The sequence below is a fragment of the Ochotona curzoniae genome, unplaced genomic scaffold, assembly GCF_017591425.1.
Source record: "Ochotona curzoniae isolate NIBS_2020 unplaced genomic scaffold, NIBS_Ocur_1.0 scaffold_2476, whole genome shotgun sequence".
In the NCBI taxonomy this organism is placed as follows: domain Eukaryota; kingdom Metazoa; phylum Chordata; class Mammalia; order Lagomorpha; family Ochotonidae; genus Ochotona; species Ochotona curzoniae.
Window position 1 is genome coordinate 896,441 of NW_024467095.1, and position 21,526 is coordinate 917,966.

The window sequence follows — 21,526 nt, forward strand, 5'->3', positions numbered from 1 at the left end:
TCACTCCTGCACCTCCATCCTAAAATTGGGGATGGCATGTTCATTGATTGATGTTCAATTACAAAACTTCACAGCAGGTTTTGGTGCTAAAATGACGCCAACTGCCATATGGGAGCTGGGAGTCTTCGGACCCAGTTTAGATTGGGGCTGAGGTAGACAGGTGCATGGTGGCGGTCGGGAGGTCCCGCGGGTGCTGTGGTGGCGCGGTAACGCCAATCCTCTCCTGTCTAATGCATCTCTCTTTCTAGCTGCCAGAAGGGAAAATCCAAGCAGTCCAGCTTAGTCCCAGATCAACAAACGTTTATTGCCACCTCTGGCTTCTGCCTGCTTCCCACGCGGCCGAAACACTGAGCTCCCAGGTAGGGCAGGGCGGTAGGGATAAGAGTGAGGGTGGTGTTATTGCCAAGCCTGCTCCAGTAGCGCGCTGCCAAGTCAAGTGGCCCCCCACACCACTCCCGGAGTGGTGCGGGGGAAGACAGGGAGGAAGACGGGCGTGGAGGGCTGTCCTGCTTTGCTGCAAACTTGCTCTGCTCTGGACGGGTGGTGGTGGTAGACGTAGGGGGGTGGATTTGCTGCTGATGTACCCCTTGCCCTGCTGCCACGTTTCCATGGAAATGAGGGAGGGGCAGGATGTAGCTCACTGGGAATCTGGGAGGATGGCAGGGCAGGCATTTGGTAAACATATCCCCTGGCCACTGTGCCCAGCGCAGTGAGCTGTCCCCAGCCGACCCCCAGGCTGGCTCTCCCTGCCTGCTCTGCCACTTTCCCCTGGTGGAGCTGGGACCAGGCCCACTGGGCTCCAGGCAGGGCTGCTGGTGTGTCCTCTCCGCTGCCAGGTCTCACCGGGCAGTGCTCGGATTCAGTCCACCAAGCTGAGGGCCTTGGGCCGCCGTCTCTGGCGGCTCTCTGCGCAACTGCCCTTCCCCAAAACACAGCTTAGAAAACAGAAACCCAAATGCTGGGGCGGTTAGAAGCGACACACAATGACTTCAGAGCAATGCAGAGGGCTGGGTGGGGAAGCTGGGGGCCTGAGCCAGGGACCACCTGGGAACCACTGCCTTCCGCCTAGCCGTAGTTTTACTTCTTCTCACTGGACTGACGTGGCCGGGGTGCCGGAAACCAATCTCCGCTCGGGCTGCTCTCAGCACGCCAGCCACCACTGTTGCTGCTGCTGTGGGTGGATGAGGCTGCCTGCGGTTGCCATGGTGAGGAAGTGCAGGCTGGAGGCTCAGTACCACGGGTCGGCCCGGTGCTGCTGGTTGTAGAGCTGCAGCTTGATCTGATCTTTGATTTGACTCACCAGGATCTGAGACAGCAGGATTCCCACCAGCTGGGAGGGAGGCGAGAAGGCCCTGAGGGAGCAGGCCGGGGCCTTGCCCTGACTCCGCCTTCCCCGTGCAGTGGTCTGGGATGACCCCTTTCCCTGCCCCTCAGCCGCGGCAGTGTCTGCCACCCGGCTGATCCGCGGTACCTGAGGGATGGCCAGGCCCAGAGCCACACCGCCCAGCAGGAACAGGTTGCTGTGTATCCAGTTGACCAGCTTGTCGATGCAGCCATTGGTGTAGATGACTTTGCTGGCCTCCAGGTAGCTGCGGGCCTGCATGCTCTGGCCACACATGGTGTTGATCACGGCCTGCGGGGGCGGGGGGAGGCGAAAGGGCAGGTGTGCTGCCGGCTCTCCTCTTTCTCTAACAGGTGTCACCTGCTCCCTCTTCCTACACTCCTAAGATGCTAGGAAATCCACGAGGGGACTTCAAGCACAATTTGAAAAGTTTATTTTGAGGCGGAAAGTTAGAAATCCATGCACAATATTTTTCATAATACGTATTTTCCGGGAATCTTTTAAATATCCTCCAGGCATGGATTTCACATATTTTCAACAGCAAAATGATCTTTTAATTTCATGTTCTATGAATTTTTAAAAAATATTTATTTATTTGATGGTTAGGGAGAGAGATCAATCTTGCATCTGATGGTTCACTGCCCACACGGCTTGGAACAGCCAACGTCAAACCAAGCGGAAGCCAGGAGCTGCAGCCTCCTTGCCCTCAGGTGGTAGGCCCATCACGCAGGTCATCCTCCACTGTTTGTCCCAGGCTGTCAGTGGAGGGCAGCTGGGACACAGACCAACACCCATAGGGCATGCTGGCATCACAGATGGCAGCTTCCCATGCTATGCCACAGCGCCAGACCCTCCAAAGACTTTTGAAGAACTGGTAAAAAAGGCTACAGAGTGGGGGAAGAGGCTGGAGTGAAGACAAATGCCTGACAGCTGTCCTTCCCGCTGACAGGTCACCCTCGGGAAGGAGGGCTCAAGCAGCAGGTGTAACTTCTGGCCCTGCAGTTCGGAGGCTGCTTACCTGGTTGGGGACAGGCAGGCAGCAGGAGTAAGGCACGGAGCACCGCTCACGGCTCGGGTTGTCTTCGGAACAGCTGAAGTACATGTTCTGCGACCAGTCCTTGTAGGAAATCCCTCCACAGCAGCTGAACTGCAACAGAGCCCAGCAGGGGGATTCAGGCTCTGCCCACGGAGACCACCGAGCCCACCGAGCCCAGGAGGACCAAAAGATCTGACAAGCTCCCCAGGTGGCTGCAGGGTGAGTTGAAACATGGCTTTGGACCTAGGTTACAGACTGCCTTCCTTTATTTGAGAGGTAGTGTGAACAGAGAGAGGGATGGGGTTGTGGGGGGCAAGACAGAGTCCCAGGCCAGGACTCCTCCCATCTGGGTCCCCTGTGTGGGTGCAGGGACTCAGGAACCGAGCCATCCTTCATTGCCTTAGAGGGCGCTGTGCTGGAGACAGGTCACAGGTGGTGGCTGAACCCACTAAGCCACAATGCTGGCCTCTCTCTTTAATTTCTAATACTTTACACATCCTTTTATAACTCACCAGAGGGCTTAATATTACAAGTGTGTATCTATATGCATTTTTCAGTTTTTAAGGTTTATCTATTTGAAAGGCACAATTTTGGAGGAAGAGGAGCCTGAGCAAGGATTTGCACTAGTGCCCCCTTGGGATACAAGCATTGCAGCAACAAGTGAAGCATCATGCCATAATGCTGGCCCCAAACACTGTCCTCTGGTGCTGTAGCAGAACAGAACTGGACAACTACCGCAAACAGATGACATCAAAAAAGTCTGTGAATGGAGCCAAGGGATGCTGCGAGGGTGACGTCACACTCGGATCTGTGAAATCAGCAGCATTTCAGAACCATCCGAGCCACCTGGACAGAACCCTCGGAGCACGTCCACGTGGAGGCTCTGGTTGATAGGAGGTGGGTTCCTCATCCCTGGGTGCTGGGAAGTCGTGAGTGGTTCCCCCTTTGTCTCTCTCCTTCCCCAAAAACAAGCAAATTTGGAAGCACTGAGTATGAGTACACCTAAACCTCAATCCCTCCCAACCTGATCCGCCATGGAATTATAAAAAATCTACAAAAAACAAAAAAATAAAAGTAATAGAGCTCTATTGAATTTCAAAAATATTTCTTTTTATTGGAAAGTCAGACTTTACACAGAGAAGGAGAGACAGAGAGCAAGATCTTCCATCTGCTGATTCACTCCTCAAATGGCTGTGATGACCGGGCTGAGCTGATCTGAACCCAAGCCAGGAGCTTCTTCCACGTCTCTCACCAGGATGCAGGGTCCCAAGGCTTTGGGCCATCCTTGACTGCTTTCCCCGGCCACAGCTGGATGGGAAGTAGAGCAGCCGGGATATAAACCAGTGCCAATGGGATCCTGCGTATGCAAGGTGAGGATTTAGCCACTAGGGTATTGCACCGGATCCAGAGAAATTCTTTAAAATTTTTAATAATTTATTTAATTAGAAAAGCAGACAGAGAGAGAGAGAGAGAGCGAATGAAAGTCTCATCTACTAGTTCCCCAAATGGCCACAACCACCAGCCAGGCACAACCCCAAGCTGGGAGTTCAACATGGGTCTGTGGGCAGCAGGGACCCATGTACCTGAGCTGTGGCCTGCAGCCCCCAAGGGCATGCATCGGCAGGGTGCTGGAATGTAAGCAGAGCTGGGACTGGAACAAACCCACACATCGCTGCCAGGGTGGTGGCTTAGCCACAGCTCCACATGGCGCCCCAGAAGGAAATTCTGCCACGTGTCACAACATGAAGATGTGCTGAGTGAAATTCATCAGGACACAAGGACAAAAACGCACGGGAGGTACTTAGCATAGTCAAGTTCATAGAGATGGAGAGCAGGTGGCACTGCCAGGGTGAGGGGAACGGCGTGCTCGGGGCTGCAGCTGGAGAAGGTGATGAGTGTGATGGGGGCACAGCAGTGTGGTGGATTTGGGACGATGCTGTGGCACAGTGGGTCATCCCACCCCTTGGGACAACCGCACCCCATAGCAGGAGGCTGCCTTAAGTCCTGGCTGCTCTGCATTGCTAACCCTTGCAGGAAGCGACAGATGGTGGCCTGAGGGCCTGGGCTCCGGCCACCCAAGTGGGAGACCCGGAAGGAGCTCCCGGTTCCTGGCTCCAGCCTGGTCTACATCTGGTTGCTGCAGAAATCTGGGGAGTGAATGAGATGTTGGAAGAGTTCTGTCTTTTTCTGTCACTCTGTGTTTCAAATAAAAAAGTCAAATCCAAGTAAAACCAAGTAATGTACTGAATGCCACAGATCTGTACACTTCAAAAAGGCAACTTGGTTATACACATTTTACCATAATTCTAAAATATGTAACCCTGAAATAGATCATCAAAAATCTGCTCCTGCAGGTAACCACTTACACGGTTTCTTACAAATCCTTTCAAAAATTCTTTCTGTAAATACACATATATCTTTCCCTCTTTTTTTTTTTTACACAAATGGTAGATTACTATATATATATATCCTTCCGTGTCCTCAGAAGCACTTTGAAGGCATTCTGCTGCTAGACACGTGTTTTCACCAATCCCTTTCCCAGACTCTATGACCTGGCCGCTCACCAAGCGGCATCAAGTCTCCTGGAAGGAGACTCACTTTTACCTGCTGCACCCGGGGCCCTGGTGAGCAATCCCTGCCTGTGCCCACCCTGTGCACTCAGCCCCTACCTGCTGCACTCCGGGCCCTGGTGAACAACCCCCACCCGTGCCCACCCTGTACACTCAGCCCCTACCTGCTGCACTCCGGGACCCTGGGAGCAACCCCCACCTGTGCCCACCCCGCTCACTCAGCCCCTACCTGCTGCACCCCAGCCCTGGTGAACAACCCCCACCCGTGCCCACCCTGTACACTCAGCCCCTACCTCCTTCTGGCCAAAGTCAATGAGGTTCTGCAGATCCAGGTCGTCTCGGTAGTGCACGATGGCATTGTTGATGACCTCACTCACTTTGCTCCGAGCCTGCCAGCGACAGGGGCCATCAGGACCCAGGCAGGGCTCTCCCCCGACCTGCCCCCTCCCTACAGAAGTAACAGAGACCAGCGAAAGCTCAGCTCAAGCCTAACCTGGGGAGATGGCCCATTCCAAAGCCCATCTATTGTCCCTGGCCCTTCGGGTACAGGGCACAAGGGGTGCTGCACCTGCTGGGGGCTGTTCCTCAGGGTCCCCTGGACAGGAGTCCAGTGAGCAGGAAACAACACCAGTACTGGTGGCCTGATGCAAAGCAGAGAAGTTCAACTGTTCCTCTACTTAGCAGAAAGGGGCTTACTGAGCCAAGACACTGACCTCTAGTGGACATGAGGGAACCGCGTGTCTTAGGAAATGACTGAACAAGAAGGGCTAGGAGAGCCCATCCCACATTGTGAAAATCTGTAATTCTCTACCATGGTTCCTCCCTTCCTTCCTTCCACCACTTCTAGATTTCCTTGCAGAGTATCATCCTCTGCCCCAGCTATCCACCTGTCCTCTGGTTCTTAACGAAAAGGACTAGCCCAAACCAGCAAGCACTGTTCAAAGACTCTATCCTTTCCCCTTTCATTCCCTCTGTTTACATGATTTTTTTCTCTTTTTTAACAAGAGGCTCTTCATATTTTCTGTTACTCAGTCATTTGCCACCAATTTTTTCAGGGGTGGGGTGTGTGTGGCATTTTAACTACGTGTTCACAGAACTTTCCTTAAAGGAAAACATTTCGCAGTCTTGAAATTCTCCTTAGATGCGGTGCCTTCCCAGGCCACTCGCTCGCTCACCCCTTTCCCAGGCTGAAGCCCCTCAGAGACACGGGGCTGTGGTTAATGAATGGGATTGCACGCCCGGCTCCAGGGTTACCTGGTCGGAGAAGACGAAGCCCAGGATCCCCGCGGCCAGTTGTAGCAGGAACACAACGGTGAGGCAGAGGGAGAACTGGGGGGACAGAAGGCAGGGGGAGGAGAGTTGCCACTCTGGGCAGCGACCCCTCCCAAGCAACAGCAGGTAGAGGCCACTTGATGTTTTCCCTTTGCCCCCGCCACATGGGGAAGAGCCGCCTCTGGGACCCTTGGCCCTGGGTGGCACTCTGTGGGGGATCCTCTGGGCCTGGGCTCTGACAGCAGGGGCTTTGGGCTTGGGTGGGTCAGGAGACACGGAGGCGGGACGTGGGGGACCCTGAGCACTCACCGTCTGCAGGAGGCAGATGTTCTCTCGCAGGGAGCCGATGCAGCCACAGAAGGTGAGCAGGAACACAAGCACGCCCACCACGATCAGCAGGATGGCTGGGTCGACCGCCAGGCAGGCCAGGGCTGCTTCTGGGACGAGGGTGCCAGCCCTTAGCCTGAGCCGGGACCCATGGAGGGAGCACCAAAAGATGGGGGGGGGGGGGAGTACTGCCCATGCTGGCCCTTCCCCGGGTGGGAGCACCTCCCCCCGGAACACACACACACACACACACACACACACACACACACACACGGGGCTGCTGGGGTTCCAGCGAAGAACAAGAAAGTGGTTTCATAGCCTAGCTTAGCTTTGCAGAGAGAGGGCAAAAGGGGCTGTGTGACTCTAGCACTGAGCCAGGCGGAGGCCGCTTTGAAGGTCCAACATGCAGGCATGCTCTAAGATCAGGCCGCAGGGGGAGGGCGTGCCGGAGCACTGGGGCTGCAGGGCGCCCAGGAGGAGGATGCGGTTGCTGAGAGAACTCACAGGTGGGGGGAGAATGGCAGAGCTCACCTGCGTGCTTCATCAGCCGTGCGTACACGCCCACAGCCACCATCACCATGGAGATCACCTGCAGAGATAGAGTGGGGCCAGCCCTGTGAGGTTCCGGAAAGCCCTTTGCTGGACAACAAGAGGGGTGACTTTTCCCGGCCCGGCAGTGGGCATTTTCCTCCTGACCAGGCAAACTGCTGATGGGATCTGCCAGGCTCTGCCAGGCTCTGCCAGGCTCTGTTTCCATGGAATGCTCTCTTTTTTTTAACCAGTGTTATCTCACTCAGTCCTCACCTTGTGAGGAAGCTAGTATTGCCATTTTCACCATTTTCACCATTTGCAGATAAGGAAGTAAAGGCCGGGCAAGGTTAACATACAACAGTGACGAGGCACATCGGCTTCAGGAAGACTCAGGCTCAGAGATGGGAGTCACAAACAAGCGGATGAAGGGATCGTGTTTGTGGCACAGAGAGTTAAGCTGCCATTTGTAATGCCAGCATCCTGTATCAGAATGCCAGTTCCCAGTCCTGGCTGCTCCACTTCTGATTCATCTCCCTGCTAACCTGCCTGTGAGCGTAGTGGAAGATGTCCTGAGTACACGTGAGACCCGGATGGAGTTCCTGGCTTCAATGGACTCTTTTACTCTGCCATTTGAAGAAATACATAAATCTATTAAATTCACACACCAACCATATCTAATAACATTGCCATGAGAATTGAGCAAGATCATGCATGGAAAGCATTTAATTATATTTACCTAGTGGTAAATCTATTATTACTAGTAATTGCCTTACCTGGAACCAGACAAAACCAGTGAAGTTGGGAACTATTTATTTGAAAGACACACACACGCAGAGGGAGAGACAGAATGAGAGCAAGAAAAAACACTGTCCACCTGCTGGTTCCCCACAAGCCGGGGCAGCTGGGCTGTGGCGACAGGGACCTTGGCCTTCACCGTACATTAACAGGGAGCTGGACTAGAAGTCAAACAGCTGAGACTTTATTTATTTTTATTGGAAAGGCAGATACACAGAGAGGAGGAGAGACAGAGAGGAAGGTCTTCTGTCCAATGGTTTACTCCCCAAGTGGCCACAACGGCTGGAGCTGAGCCAGTCCAAAGCCAGGAGCCAGGAGCCTCCTCCAGGTCTTCTACACGGGTGCAGGAGGGCCTGGCTGCTCTACTTGAGACCCAGATCGCTGCTGTCGTGCCTGGAGAAGCGTGGATGACGGCTTAAGTGCCTGGGTTCCTGCCACCCACAGGGGAGTCCTGGAAGCCCCTGGTTCCTAGCGTGGCCCAGCCTGGCCGTTACGGCCACTGGGGAGTGAACCAGCAGATGGAAGACCTCCCTCTCAGTGTTCCTTCTTTTCTGTCTCTGCAACTCTGCCTTTCAAAGAAATAATTCTATGTCATTAAAAAAAAAAACAACTTATTTTTATGTTTATTGGTGAGGCAGATTTACAGAGAGAAGAAGAGACAGAAAGAAAATCTGCCATCTGCTGGTTCACTTGCCCAAGTGGCTAAGCTGATCCAAAGCCAGGAGCCAGGAACTTCTTCCAGGTCTCCCATGCAGGTGCAAGGTCCCAAGGCTTTGGACTGTCCTCCACTGCTTTCCCAGGCCACAGGCAGGGAGCTGGATGGGAAGTGGAACTGCTGGGATTAGAACTGGCGCCCATATGGGATCCCGGGCGTTCAAGGCGAGGACTTTAGCCGCTAGGCCACGCCGCCGGACCCGGGATCCTGGCACTTGTAAGGCAAGGATTCAGTCACTGGGCCATCACGCCAGCCCCCTCCAATCCTTTTTAAAGGGGTTTGTGCCTGTATGCATGCACCAGCCCTGGAGGCCTTCATGTAGGAACCCCAGTGTGGAGGAGTGGAGAATCTTTTCATGGTCACAGCTTCTCTCTGACAGAGTGAGCCCACCAGGGCTGGTCCCCACAGAGGCCTTCTCTGGACTGCCCCAGCCCTCCAGGAGGGCAGGGCAGCACGGCAGGCAGCCCCACTCCATTGGCTGGCATCCAGCTGGTGCTAAGCAGCCCTGAGCAGCCACTAGCTGTCGCCATGGCAATAGATGGGGTCAAGCTTTGCAAGGGGAGAGTTCTGAGCAGCTCTGTGGGAGGGAGCTGGCTGGCTACATTCCGCTGTCCTGGGAGATGGAAACCAGGGAGAAAGAGCTGGCCCAGAAAGGGGAGCCCGGCCTGCAGGACAACAGAGTGGCCAAGTCACTTGGTGGGAGACCTTCCTGCTTGGGGGCCTCTGCCCTGGTGCGGGAGGCAACAGTGCATTTAGCAGGGGATGGCACGCCCTTAGAAAACCAAACCTTGCCCAGCCTTTCTTGGCCTTCTCTCCCTGCCCACCTGTCTCTGGACCCTGCCTCGGACTCAGGGCCTGGGGTTACCTGCTGGCTTCACCTGCTGGCTTCACGCTCTGCCCAGGGAGTACGGGGCTGGAGGTGCCAGCTGGCTTCCTGTCCCACGGTGCATGCCGGTTCAGGGAGCACGGGCAGTGGCAGGGGCGCACCACCCAGCGCTGCAGCCATCTCCAGGCTTGGCCCCCAGGGTGATGCTACAGGAAGTGTGGTGGCTCATGAGGCGTGACCTCGCAGAAGGCCCTTGGCCCACTGGAGCGCATCCTCAGGAGAGCATTCTCCTGGGGCTGCTTAGTAATTCTCAAGAAAGGCTGTCGACAAACCCCAAGTATAACACCTGGTCTCTTGGTCTCTTCACTTACGGTTCAAGATGTGACAATTCATCCCAGGCATGCACCCCTGCCAGTGCCACCCGCTGCCCACCCTGGGACCTTCGCCAGAATCCAGCTGCTGCAGGCACAGTGAGATTTCTGTGGAAGGTCAGTGTTGTTGTGGTGATTCGGGTTAAGCTGCCACTTGTAAGGTCGGCATCCCATATGGGAGCGTTTGTTCCAAGTCCCAGTTGGCTGGCATCCCAGGTGAGTACCAGCTGGCATCGTGGCTATCCCACTTCTGCTCCATTTGGAGAATGAACCAGCAGATGAAAGATCTCCTTCTGTTTCTCCCTCTCTCAGCCATACAAACAAACTCTTTAAAAAAGGTTTTTGAAAAAACAAAAATTTTAAAAGCCTACTTATGCAAGAAATTCCAAATCTTAAGAGGGAGACAACAGGATCAGAACCTGGGCAGGAACTACAATGGAGTGGGTTAATCTACCGCCGCAGTGCCGGCATCCCATACGGACGCTGGTTTGATTCTCATCTGCTCCAATTCTCATCCAGCTGCCTGCTCATGGCCTGGGAAGGCAGCGGAAGATGCTCCAAGTGTTTGAGGCGCTACACCCATGTTGCAGAACTGGAAGAAGCTCCTGGCTCCTAGCTTTAGATCGGCTCAGTGCTGTCCTGTGGTCACTTGGGGAATGAATCAATGGATGGAAGATCATCCTCTCTGTATCTCCTCCTCTCTGTATATCTGACTTTGCAGTAAAAATAAATAACTTTTTTTTTAAGAAAAGAATACACTAACGTCTAATACACTAACGTCTGACTCCAGTTCCCTGCCGAAGCCATCCACGCGGGAAGCCTGGCTTGACTTTCCTGCTCCCAGCGATGGCAGGTGGACACTGAGCAGACAGGAGTGTGCGCGCTTACTCTCTAACACACAGTACAACTCCAAAATTCCTAATGCTTTGGCAGCAGAGCCAACCAGCAGATCAGGATCTCAGGTGCTGAAACCCAGGCAGCAACAGCCCCGGGTGCGTTCCAGGTGAGGCCAGTGCTGAGCCACGTTAGCGACACGGCCAGCCTCAAGCCTCATCAGCCAGGGACCCAGGGTGGCAGATGCAGACTCCAGGAAAATGAAGATTTTAATATTTCATGCGCTCATTAGCGATGCTCTCCCTGAGCTCTCAAATGCCGCACTTCACAGCTTGCCCTTCCGTACTCCATTCCTGCCCTTCCCTCCCACCCCAGATTCCTCAAAGTCACAGCCATCCCAAAGTTGGTACTGTGGCTGATAACAGCATCCCGTTGTAGAGCTGAACAGGACTCTGGAATTGGCCCCGGCCTCACCTCTGTTTATAGTCAAGGCCAGAAGAGCCCAAGTGCCAACTGACCAAGTGCACGTGGGTCAGTGACGAGACTGGACTCAACCGAATGTTTTTCCATCTCATTCTGGCACTCAATCGCTCTGTCAGAATCAGTCCTCATCACGACATCCTTGGGACAGCCACCGCAACCCACGCCTCCCTTCAGAAGAGGATGGAAACAAGCACCATGCCCTTTCTTCTTCTTTTTTAAGATTTACTTATTTTCATTGGAAAGGCAGATTTGTACAGAGAAGGACAGACAGAAGGAAAGATCTTCCACTTGCTTGTTCACTCTCCAGACGGCTACAGTGGCTACACCCGAGCTGGTCAGAAGCCAGGAGCCAGGAGCTTCCTCCAGGTCTCCTCCCGCTGCCTTCCCAGCCACAGCGGGAGCTGGACGGGAAGTGGAGCAGCCGGGACTCAGATCAGCACTCCTACATGGCACACACGGACATCCTAACAGCAATTGACCCCTGCCCCAACCCTTTCTTAAAACAATTAAAAAGATTTATTTATTTATTTAAAAGGCACAAGTTTCGTTTTGCTTTTTTTTTTTAAAGATCCATTATTTATTTTTATGGGAAAGGCAGATTTACAGAGAGAGGGAAAAACAGAGATCTTCCATCTGCTGGCTCACTCCTCAAGTGGCCACAATGGCCAGAGTTGGGCTGGTCCAAAGCCAGGAGCTTTTTTTTTTTTTTTAAGGTTTATTTTATTTTTTATTGGAAAGTCAAATATACAGATATACAGAGAAGACAGATCTTCCGTCCACTGATTCACTCCCCAAGCAGCCACAATGGCCAGAGTTAAGCCAATCTGAAGCCAGGCGCCAGGAGCTTCTTCTTGGTCTCCCATGTGGGTACAGGGTTCCAAGGTTCTGGGCCGTCCTTGACTGTTTTCCAGGCCACAAGCAGGGAGTTGGATGCGAAGCAGGGCTGCTGGGATTAGAACGCAAGGTGAGGACTTTAGCCACTAGGCTACCACATCGGCCCCCGAGCCAGGAGCTTCTTTGGGTCTCCCACATGGATGTAGACATCCAAGCATTTGAGCCTTCCTCTGCTGCTTTCCCAGGTTCTTTAGTGGAAAGCCGGATTTGAAGTGGAGTAGCTGGGACTCGAACCAGAGCCCATATATATGTGGCACTGCAGGTGGAGGCTTAATCTACTATGCCATGGGGCTGGCCCTCCGACTGCCAGTTTAAGACCAAGTTTTTGGGCCCGGCGCGATGGTGCAGTGGTTAAGGTCCTCACCTTGCAGGCCCGGGATCCCAGATAGGCGCCGGTTCTAATCCCGGCGGCCCCACTTCCCATCCAGCTTCCTGCCTGTGGCCCGGGAAAGCAGTCGAGGACAGCTCAAAGCCTTGGGAACCTGCACCCGCGTGGGAGACCCGGAAGAGGCTCCTGGCTTCGGATCGGCATAGCATCGGCCGTTGAGCTCACTTGGGGAGTGAATCATCGGACGGAAGATCTTCCTCTCTGTCTCTCCTCTCTGTATATCCGCCTTTCCAATAAAAATAAAATAAATCTTTAAAAAAAAAAAGACCAGGTTTTCTTCAACTGATGTGCATCTGCAACAGTCGTGAATTTTAATTACTGTGATTCCCGTCTAGTCACTTCGGCGCAGCGATGGTGAAAGCAGTGATCTTGAATTACTCAGTTGGCAGAGCGGCAGGAAGCCACCAAGGGGAAGTACACACCGTGGGTTTTGATCTACTAAATGATTCTTTTAACTTGAATACGCTATTTCTGAAATGTAATTTGTAGCCATATCTAACCTACCTCAATTGTTTCCAAGAAGCTATGTTTAACTTTCCACCTTTTTAATTTTTAAAAGATTTGTTTATTTATTTGGAAGGCAGAATTACAAGGGAGGAAGTAGAGACAGAGACAGAGATTTTCCTTCTGCTGGTTCATTCCCCAAGGGGTCGCAGTGGTTGGAGCTGGGAAGGTCTGAAGCCAGGAGCCCAAGCTCTCGGGCCAACCTTCGCTGCTTTCCCAGGAGCCGGACTGGAAGTGGAGCAGCTGGGACTGGGAGGCGGAGGCTTCCCCTGCAGCCATGCCAGCCCTCCCCATCGCTTCTGCTTAGAATCCCCTCACAGAGTGTGCCGTGCATTCAGGGACTGTGTCTCCTTTAGCCTGGACAGTCTCCTAGTTTTTGTTCTTAAATTTTTGTCCGTTTATAGGGGACTTTTAAAAAAAAACATTTGTGGCAAAGTACATTAACACCATTTTAATCATTTTAAAGTACATCACCTCTATTAAGCCTGGGAGCTTTTTCACCACCCAGTACGAAAGCCAGGGACCCATTAAACCGTCTCCCCATTTCCTCCACCCTCCCCTGGCCTCAGTCACCACAGAGCTGCCTCTGCACTTTCCTATACACATTTCCTGGGTCGCCCATGCTGCAGCAGATTAGCACTTTCTTTCCGTGGCAGATCCGAAAGGCAGAGTTACACTGAGAGGATGACAGACAAGAGATTTCCCATGTGCTGGTTCATTCCCCAGAGAGCTGGAGCAGCCTTTGCTGAGTGAGATGTAAGCCAGCCTGGAACTCCATCTGGGTCTCCCACGCAGGGTCCCAAGGCTTTGGGCCGTCCTCGACTGCTTTCCCAGGCCACAAGCAGGGAGCTGGATGGGAAGCAGGGCCGCCTAGATTAGAACCAGCACCCACATGGGATCCCGGCACGTTCAAGGTGAGAACTTTACTTGCTAGGCCACTGCGCTGGGCCCATTTTTCACAATGTCCCTCGGTTATGATTTGGCTGTTTCCTCACAGTGAGATTTTGATGACACACTTCTGACAAGACTATGGAGCACTAATATTGCTGTGTTTTCCCAGTGTTATCCTATGGCGCAACATGTTAATTTCAATCCTAGAAATGAGCAATGGGAAATAAAGAAATGAGGAATAACTCCACTACCAGAGGATGCGGCTGTGAGGCGTCTGTTTTCGCATCTCATAAAACAATACAGGCGGCATTCTGGATAAACTGCCTCCCATTCTCCCTGACATCTGCCTGCTACTTGTCATCTTGTTCCCCTCTCGCAAATACGCAGCCGCAGGCACTAATAATGTTCATGAAAGAAATCAGAAGCATGGAGAAAACATCCCCCACTATCTCGACTTCCTTTTTCTTGTGAATTGAGAAAAGATGCTTGGGAGGAAAACAAAATGAAACAAAACAAAACCCTTCCTGCAGGCCCCACGCCCCACTCCTGCAGGCCCAGTGCCTCGCTCCTTCAGGCCCCACGCCCCACTCCTGCAGGCCCAGTGCCTCGCTCCTTCAGGCCCCACGCCCCACTCCTGCAGGCCCAGTGCCTCGCTCCTTCAGGCCCCGTGCCCCCCTCCTGCAGGCCCTGCACCCACCTCTTACAGGCCCAGTGCCCCGCTCCTGCAGGCCCTGCGCCCACCTCCTACAGGCCCCACGCCCCACTCCTGCAGGCCCAGTGCCTGGCTCCTACAGGCCCAGCGCCCACCTCCTGCAGGCCCAGTGCCCCCCTCCTACAGGCCCAGCGCCCACCTCCTACAGGCCCCACGCCCCCTTCCTGCAGGCCCAGCCCACCTCCTGCAGGCCCAGCCCCCGCTTCCTGCAGGCCCAGCCTCCCCTCCCCGAGGGATGGTCCTGCCCAACAGTGGCTCTCTCTGCGCCAGGATACAATGCTGACAGTGGGATTTGCTTCTGGATCCCACGCTTTTCTGGCCTTCGCTTTATGACTAGGCCATGTGACGAGCCTGGGAAAAGCTCTTGGGGACCATGGTGGGGTTCTGATCCTAGGATGGACACGAACCAGGCTGGCCTCATCAATGGTCAGCTACCTCTAGCTCTGGGGGGATGGGGCCACAGTGACTCCAGGCTCAAGGCTGATGCTCTCCTAGACTCAGGCCCCATCAGCTTGCCCCTCTCTTCCCTCCTCTCTGGAGCAGCGCTCATCCTGGCAGGTGACTTCCAGAAGCTGTTTCTAACCACAGCTCTTCGTTGGTTGCTGTACCTGCCATCTCATTCAGTTCTGATCACAACCCCAAGAGGGCGCTAGGGCCTTCATTTGAAACACCTAGGTAGTTCACTTGGGTCCATGGCAGGTTGGAGTGGGACTGGATGTTCCAAAGTGTCTGAAAGTCCCCGAAGCCTGGGACCCTCTAGTTCAGGGTAACCCCAGGATCCCAATATTCACCCGGCCCATCATGTGAGGTGGACAGCAAGAGTTGCCTACATCCAGTGTAGGTGGGACTCAGGTACGGATAGAACACAGTGCAGGGAGGGGACCAGTACCCATCAGTGCCCAAGAGGCATCATGGGAGAAGCCTCTGGAAGGAAGAAGTCACAGGACAGCCACCAGGCTAGGTTCCGAGAGAACACCTTGTCTATCTCCACATTCCGAAGACCAGTCTGTAAGCAGCAGGTGAAACTTTAGAAGAGGCTGGGGGAGTACAGCTGAGGGTTAAAGGACTCCCCGCATAGGAATCAAAGTCCTGGTTCCAAGGGACCAGAGCTGGGGGGAGTAGGTTAATCCCCCCTCTGCAGTGCCAGCATCCCATATGGACACCAGCTGGAGTTCCAGCTGCTCCACTTCTGATCCAGCTCTCTGCTAATGGCCTGGGCAAGCAGGAGCGGATGGGAGTGGATGGCCCAAGTCCTTGGGCCCCTGAACCCATGTGGGTAACCTGAAAGAAGCTTCTGGCTCCTGGTTTTAGACTGGCTCAGCTCCAGACATTGCAACCATTTGGGGAGTAGATAGAAGATGGCTGTTTCTCCTTCTCTCTATATAAAATTTGCCTTTCAAATAAAAATAAATAAATCTTAAAAAAAATTCTGGTCCCAATCAGAGGGAAGAGGACGGGGAGTGCCGGCACCTACGATGTCTAGTCCTTCTGGATGAACCAGAGAGGGCAGGGGCCCAGCACAGGACTCTCACCGTTCAGCTCTTCCTGGTCAGCCTGGCATTGGTAGGTCTGGGTTTCCAAGGTGGCAACCATCCACGTGAAACTCTCAGCTTTCTTGCTCTGGACTGGATGGAGGAGCCTGCAGGTTCTTTCCTTGCCGATTTTCAGAATCAGCTCCTCAGCATCATCCAAGGTGAGGAAGGAGCAGAGAGGTGGGACAGGATCTCAGGACACACGATCAAGCGTGCGGCCCGAAGGACAGGCCCGACGCCCAGCCATGGACCCTGTGTGAGCTCCGTGTTTGCCTGTATTCTTCCATGAAGGCTGTGGGGTGAGACAGCCTCCTACTTGGTGCAAAAGCAAACGGAGCTGCCAGGGAACAACAGAAGGCATGCGTTTGACCCACAGGGCGACAGTGAGGGCACTCTGCTTCCCTTTGGTGCTCTGGATTGCTTTTGTTTTTTCAAGATTTATTTATTTTCATTGCAAAGTCAGATATACAAAGATGAGGAGAGATAGAGAGAAAGACTTTCCATCTGATGGTTCACTTCCCAAGTGACTGCAATGGCTGGAGCTGAGCCAATCCAAAGCCAGGAGCCAGGAGCTTCTTCTGGGTCTCCCATGCAGGTGCAGGGTCCCTAGGCTTTAGGCCATCCTCAATTGCTTTCCCAGGTCACAAGCAGAGAAATGGATGGGGCTGCTGGGATTAGAATCGGTGCCCAAATGGGATCCTGGCGCACGCAAGGCAAGGACTCTAGCTGCTAGGTTACTGCGCTAAGTCCTGTTGTTGCTTTTACAAAAAGCCATCAGACCACTCCACCCACTGAAGCTGGTCTAGGAGGAAGGAATAAGAGAAGATGGAGGATGGAGGAAGCAGGTGGCTCTACTTGTGTGTGTGTGTACCCATGCGTGCGCAGTGGGGGAGGCTGGGTGGCAGGAGGGCGTCCACCACTCATGGGTCTTGCTGTCAGGCTGGATGCCGGGCTGCCAGCTTAAGGCTGCTGAACAAGGCTGCCAGAGAGGGAACTGAAGGTGAGCTGGAGTGATTCCCAGGCCCTGGGCCCCCACGCCCCCACCAAGGTGTCCTGGCTGGGAAAGCAAATTTCTTGAGTGAGAGGCCTTCCCAATGGCCTGGCCTGGTCCAGGAAGGAACAGGACAGTGGCCCTTACACTGCTGTGGAAGGGAAAAGTCCAGATGGTGCTGCAAGTAGCTGTGCGTGGCCCCACGCAAGGCTGGTGCGGTAGGGGTGGAGTGGCCGTTTTTCCAGCCTGGCCTCATGGGGGAGGTGCAGAGGAGGACTCAGCTGGGTTCTCAGCCATCAAGGAGGCTTGGGGACCTAAGATGACGACTGGCCATCATGAAGGGACAAAGTGTATTGGTGTTACTCCCCTAAATGCCTTGCTCTCTCCCTGGCCCTTGAATCAGCATTCCCAAGCACTGGCTGCCAAACAAGTGGCTTTTCCCCTTAGCAGCCTCAAGGCTAGTGGGGAGATGCAGGAATAAACATGGCACTGCAGCAGAGAGCAGGACAATTCAAGCCCACGCACTGTGCCACGGGAGCCCTGTACCAGGCCACCAACAAGGCTTGGGCTGAGACGCAGCAGCTGGAGCTCAGAGCTTCTGGGGTTTTCTGCTGGACCAAAAAAACTTCTCCAGTTGCTGGCCCAAGTGAGCAAAAAGACCAGCAAGAAAGGAGACGGCCACTGTGAGCAGCACCGATAACACTCCTGACATCAACATGTGCCCGAGGCTGATAAAGCAGGTGGAAAAAGGCAGCCACTTCCTAAGGAAACCATCTTTTTAAAATTAAAATATTTACTTATGGGGTTAGCACAGTGGCTCAACAAGCTAGTCCTCCATCTTACAGCACTGGCACTGTTTTGTATCCTGACTGTCCCACTTCCCATGCAGCTCCCTGCTAATGGACTAAGACAGCAGCAGAGGATGGCTCAAAGCCTTAGGATCCTGCACCCAGATGAGAGACCCAGAAGAAGCTCCTGGCTCCAAGCTTTGGATCAGCTCAGCTCTGGCTGTTGTGGCCATTTGGGGAGTGAACCAATGGATGGTAGCTTTCTTTTTCTATGTTTCTCTCTGTCTCTCTGTAAATCAGCCTTTCAAAGAGAAAAATCAAATCTTTAAAAACTATGTATTTAAGCAGAGTGATCCAGAGAGAAAGAAAGAGAGACCTTTCATCTGCTGGTTCATTCTCCACAAGGCCAGGGCTGGGGCAGGGTGAAGTCAGAGGCCAGGAGTCTGGAACTCCCTCCAGGTCTCCCAGGCACCCTGGCAGGAAGTCAGTTCCAGAGCGGAGCAGCTGGGACTCCAACAACCACTCCCATATGGGATGCTGGTGTCACAAGTGACGGATTAACCCACTGAGTCATAACCCATTCCCTAAGATGGAAAATTGTCAATACAACTGGTAGAATCACGGAACAACAATGCTAGCCCACGGGATCTCAACGTTCAACATCTAGCAACACAATTCTGGGAAGAAAACCAGAACTCCCAAGCCAGAGGGGAAGTGAGATTTGAAACACGAACTGCGGGCCTGGGCCCTGGTCCATGAGGAACCCGCAGCATACTGAGTCAGAATCCAAATGGCCCAAGAGTGGAAGTCTGGAATCCCAGGGCCACTCCCTCCCCTGCCCCACTGAGTGTCAGCCCAGGTGCTGGCCGCCACCCCACCCACCCCCAGCAGCAGACATGCGCCATGCCCACAAAGCTGTGGGTATCTGGCCCCATCCGCAGGTGGTTCTGGGAAGTGTCTTAGGGATTTGATGGTAGAAATCTACAAAGAAACTCCGCACAGGAACTAATCCCTGAATGGGGGACCGGAAGAAAGGGGGGTGCGGCTGGTCAGCTTCAGCTTGTGTGCGCCCGTGGCTCTGGGTCCATGGAGAAGTGACACTCAGCAACGCCTGTCCAAGAATGTCCCCATGGGAAGGGCAATGTCCCAGGGAGACCAGGACAGAGCAAGATTCATTCTTAGATCCAACTCCAAGTCTTGAAGGAAGAAAGATTCTAAAATGAGTTGTTTATTTTTAAATAGTTCACAGAGGCAGGGAAAAAAATGTCTTTTGTGCAGGGAAAGATTAAGCACAGTGAGAGCCATGGGCTGGGGGAGGGGAGGAGGTCCCATGGCGACTTGCTGCCTCTGGTCCCTCAGAAAGCTATTCGTAGTCTGGGACTTTTGAAGAGTCCACAGCTGGCCAAGGAGGGGCTCCACCTCTAAGTTGGGGTGGTGCCAGGCTGGCTAACCAGTTCCTCTTAACTTTAAAGGAAGCTCTTTCTTCCCTTCCCTCCACTGCCTCCCAGTATAGATGGGTCTGTGGAGACAACCCTCTTCTTGGCTGTGAGTTCCCACAGTTATTTACCTGATGAAGGTGGGTAGGGTGCAGTGGGCAATGCCAAGAAAATGAGCATAATCGCAAGCGAGACAGATGTGCCCTTCTGCTGCCCCTGGGAGCCCAGATAAGACGGGACAGTGCTGGCTCCCAAGGGAAGCCAGAGCTTGGGCTGGAGCTGAGCGGGGGTTCCTAGAGCATGGGGGTGCCTGTGGGACTTGCCCTGGGGTGGGGAGTTCCCCTTGGGAGGTCCCCCGGCCCAGCACTGGGGGCTAGGGGTTTTGCTTCTGGTCTTCCCTAGCCTCCTGTGAGATTAGGGGAGCGTGAGTTGACTGGTTAACTGCACCCCAGCTACCGTGGCAGGCCCCAAGGTCACGGACTTCCCCCGGGAGGCACCGGGCCCTAGCTGGGAGGATCACCAGTCTGACCCTGCTCACCAGCTGTGGGGCCTCGGGTCAACATTTCACAGTTCTGCACTTCAGCTTTCTCATATTCAGACTCGAAACGGTGGATGCGACACCGGCTAAAGATCTCCTTCCAATCCCCAAACCAAGAAGTTGACAGCAGCCCAAACTTCCTTCTTCCCCCAGGAGCGCAGTGGCTGAGAGCGAGCTGTCAGCAGCACCCTCTGGGGTTTCTCTCATTTGTCCCAACAGGCTAGCACTTCTGTATTTTGTGTCTGCGCTTCACACCACGGCCCCCTGTGAAACCCTTCCAGCAACTGGCTTAGCTGTCTGGGCTGCTCCCTCTCCTAGGAAACAGATTCCAGGCTCCCAATTCCTCCCTACTGCCAATCTGGAAGTGCAGGTCTCAGAGAGAGACTGCTAGCGCAGCAGCTCAGGAGTGCAGAGGGCCGAAGAGATGTGGGGAGGTGGGGGGCGTTGGGAAGGGGGAGTCCTCCCCTCCACCCTCTCCATCCCCTGGCGCCCAGGGACTCTATGGCCACGAAACAGGCTCAAGCTAACACTTCCCCACGGGATCCGCAGAGCACCCGCACCCAAGATCACACGACCTAACGCTTTCTCACACAGGCAAAGGCCTGCAGGACCAGCACCTGCCTCCTGCGTCCGGCAGGTCAACCAGAAATGGCCCAGTGGGAATGACACTGGGTGTCCAGGGCATCAACCCACGTACTTTCCCACTTCTCACCCCCCACCTCCCGCCCTGCCACCCTTCCAGTACCCACACAGGATCCTGCTGAAAGCCGCCAAACAACCCTGGCAGGCTCTGAGGTGAAGGGTGGTCCTGAGAGACGGCGCGAGGCTTGGGACAGTATGGAGAGCGGGAGGAGGGCACGGGGTCTGGAAGCCATTTCTGTGTCTCCTCAGCCTTTGGGGGGGAGTGCGGGGAGCCCGGGAACCGTCCTCTCTGGGAGGAGCTAGGGATTTTTCTCCCTCCCTCTTCTTTCGCTCCCGGCGGGGCTTCCCTCGGCCCCCAGGCCTGAAATTTCCTCCAGCGGGGTTTGCCTGGCGCCAACAGGAAAACCTGCCCCTCTCCCCAAACCCGCCCGAGACGGACCCTCACCGGCACCCGAGAATCCCCAAAGTCTTATTTACCGAAACCCTTTGCAGAGCCCTCCTCCAATGCCCCCTCCGGACCCGGCTCCACCGCGATGCCCTCATGTAAAATTCCCCCCAAAAGTGTCGTCAGCGCCGCTCACCTGGCTGGCATCCCGGGCCGATCCCGCCTCCCTCCGCGGGGCGGCGGCTGTGGGGGGCACCCCACGCCGACCCCCACCCCGACTCACCCAGAAGAGCATGTTGAAGAAGAAGAGCAGGTATTTCACCAGCGGGCTGACGAAGGAGAAGTCGTCCCCGGAGGCAGCCGGCGCCCCGGGTCTGCGCGCCATGGCCCGGGGGGCCTAGCTCCCGGCGGCGGCCGGCCCACCTGCGCGCTCGGCGTCCGGGGGCATGAGCCGCGCGGCGGCGGCGGCGGGAGCCCGGGCGGGCGGCAGGGGCGGCGGGAGCCCGGGCGGGCGGCAGGGGCGGCACGGCCCGAGCCGTGCGTCGCAGCCGCGCGGCCAAGGGAACTGCGCCGCCTCCGGGGCCGCCGGGAGCCGCCTGAGCGCGCTGCGGGCAGCGGGAGCCGCGGGAGCCGCCGAGTCTCCAGCGCCGCGCAGGACCAGCCAGCCAGCCCGGCCAGCACCGCCGGCTCCGGGGAGACCAGGCCCGCCCCCCGGCCGCCCAT

General features: G+C 54.8%; 1 protein-coding gene across 2 annotated transcripts; it reads right to left on the bottom strand.

The window, feature by feature from the left end:
• Nucleotides 1-283: 283 nt before the first annotated feature.
• Nucleotides 284-21,271, bottom strand: TSPAN33 (tetraspanin 33). 2 transcript variants are annotated; one of them, XM_041002009.1, is made up of 8 exons: nt 21,087-21,271; nt 7,079-7,136; nt 6,530-6,654; nt 6,203-6,277; nt 5,242-5,337; nt 2,361-2,489; nt 1,472-1,633; nt 284-1,330 (listed from the first exon to the last, which is right to left on the bottom strand). In XM_041002009.1, the coding sequence occupies exons 1-8, from the start codon at nt 21,186-21,188 to the stop codon at nt 1,229-1,231; spliced, it is 849 nt and encodes a 282-aa protein (XP_040857943.1). In that variant the 5' UTR covers nt 21,189-21,271; the 3' UTR covers nt 284-1,228. The 2 variants fall into 2 exon arrangements, with proteins under 2 accessions (XP_040857943.1, XP_040857942.1); XM_041002008.1 differs by having other exon boundaries at nt 6,530-6,657.
• Nucleotides 21,272-21,526: the final 255 nt, after the last annotated feature.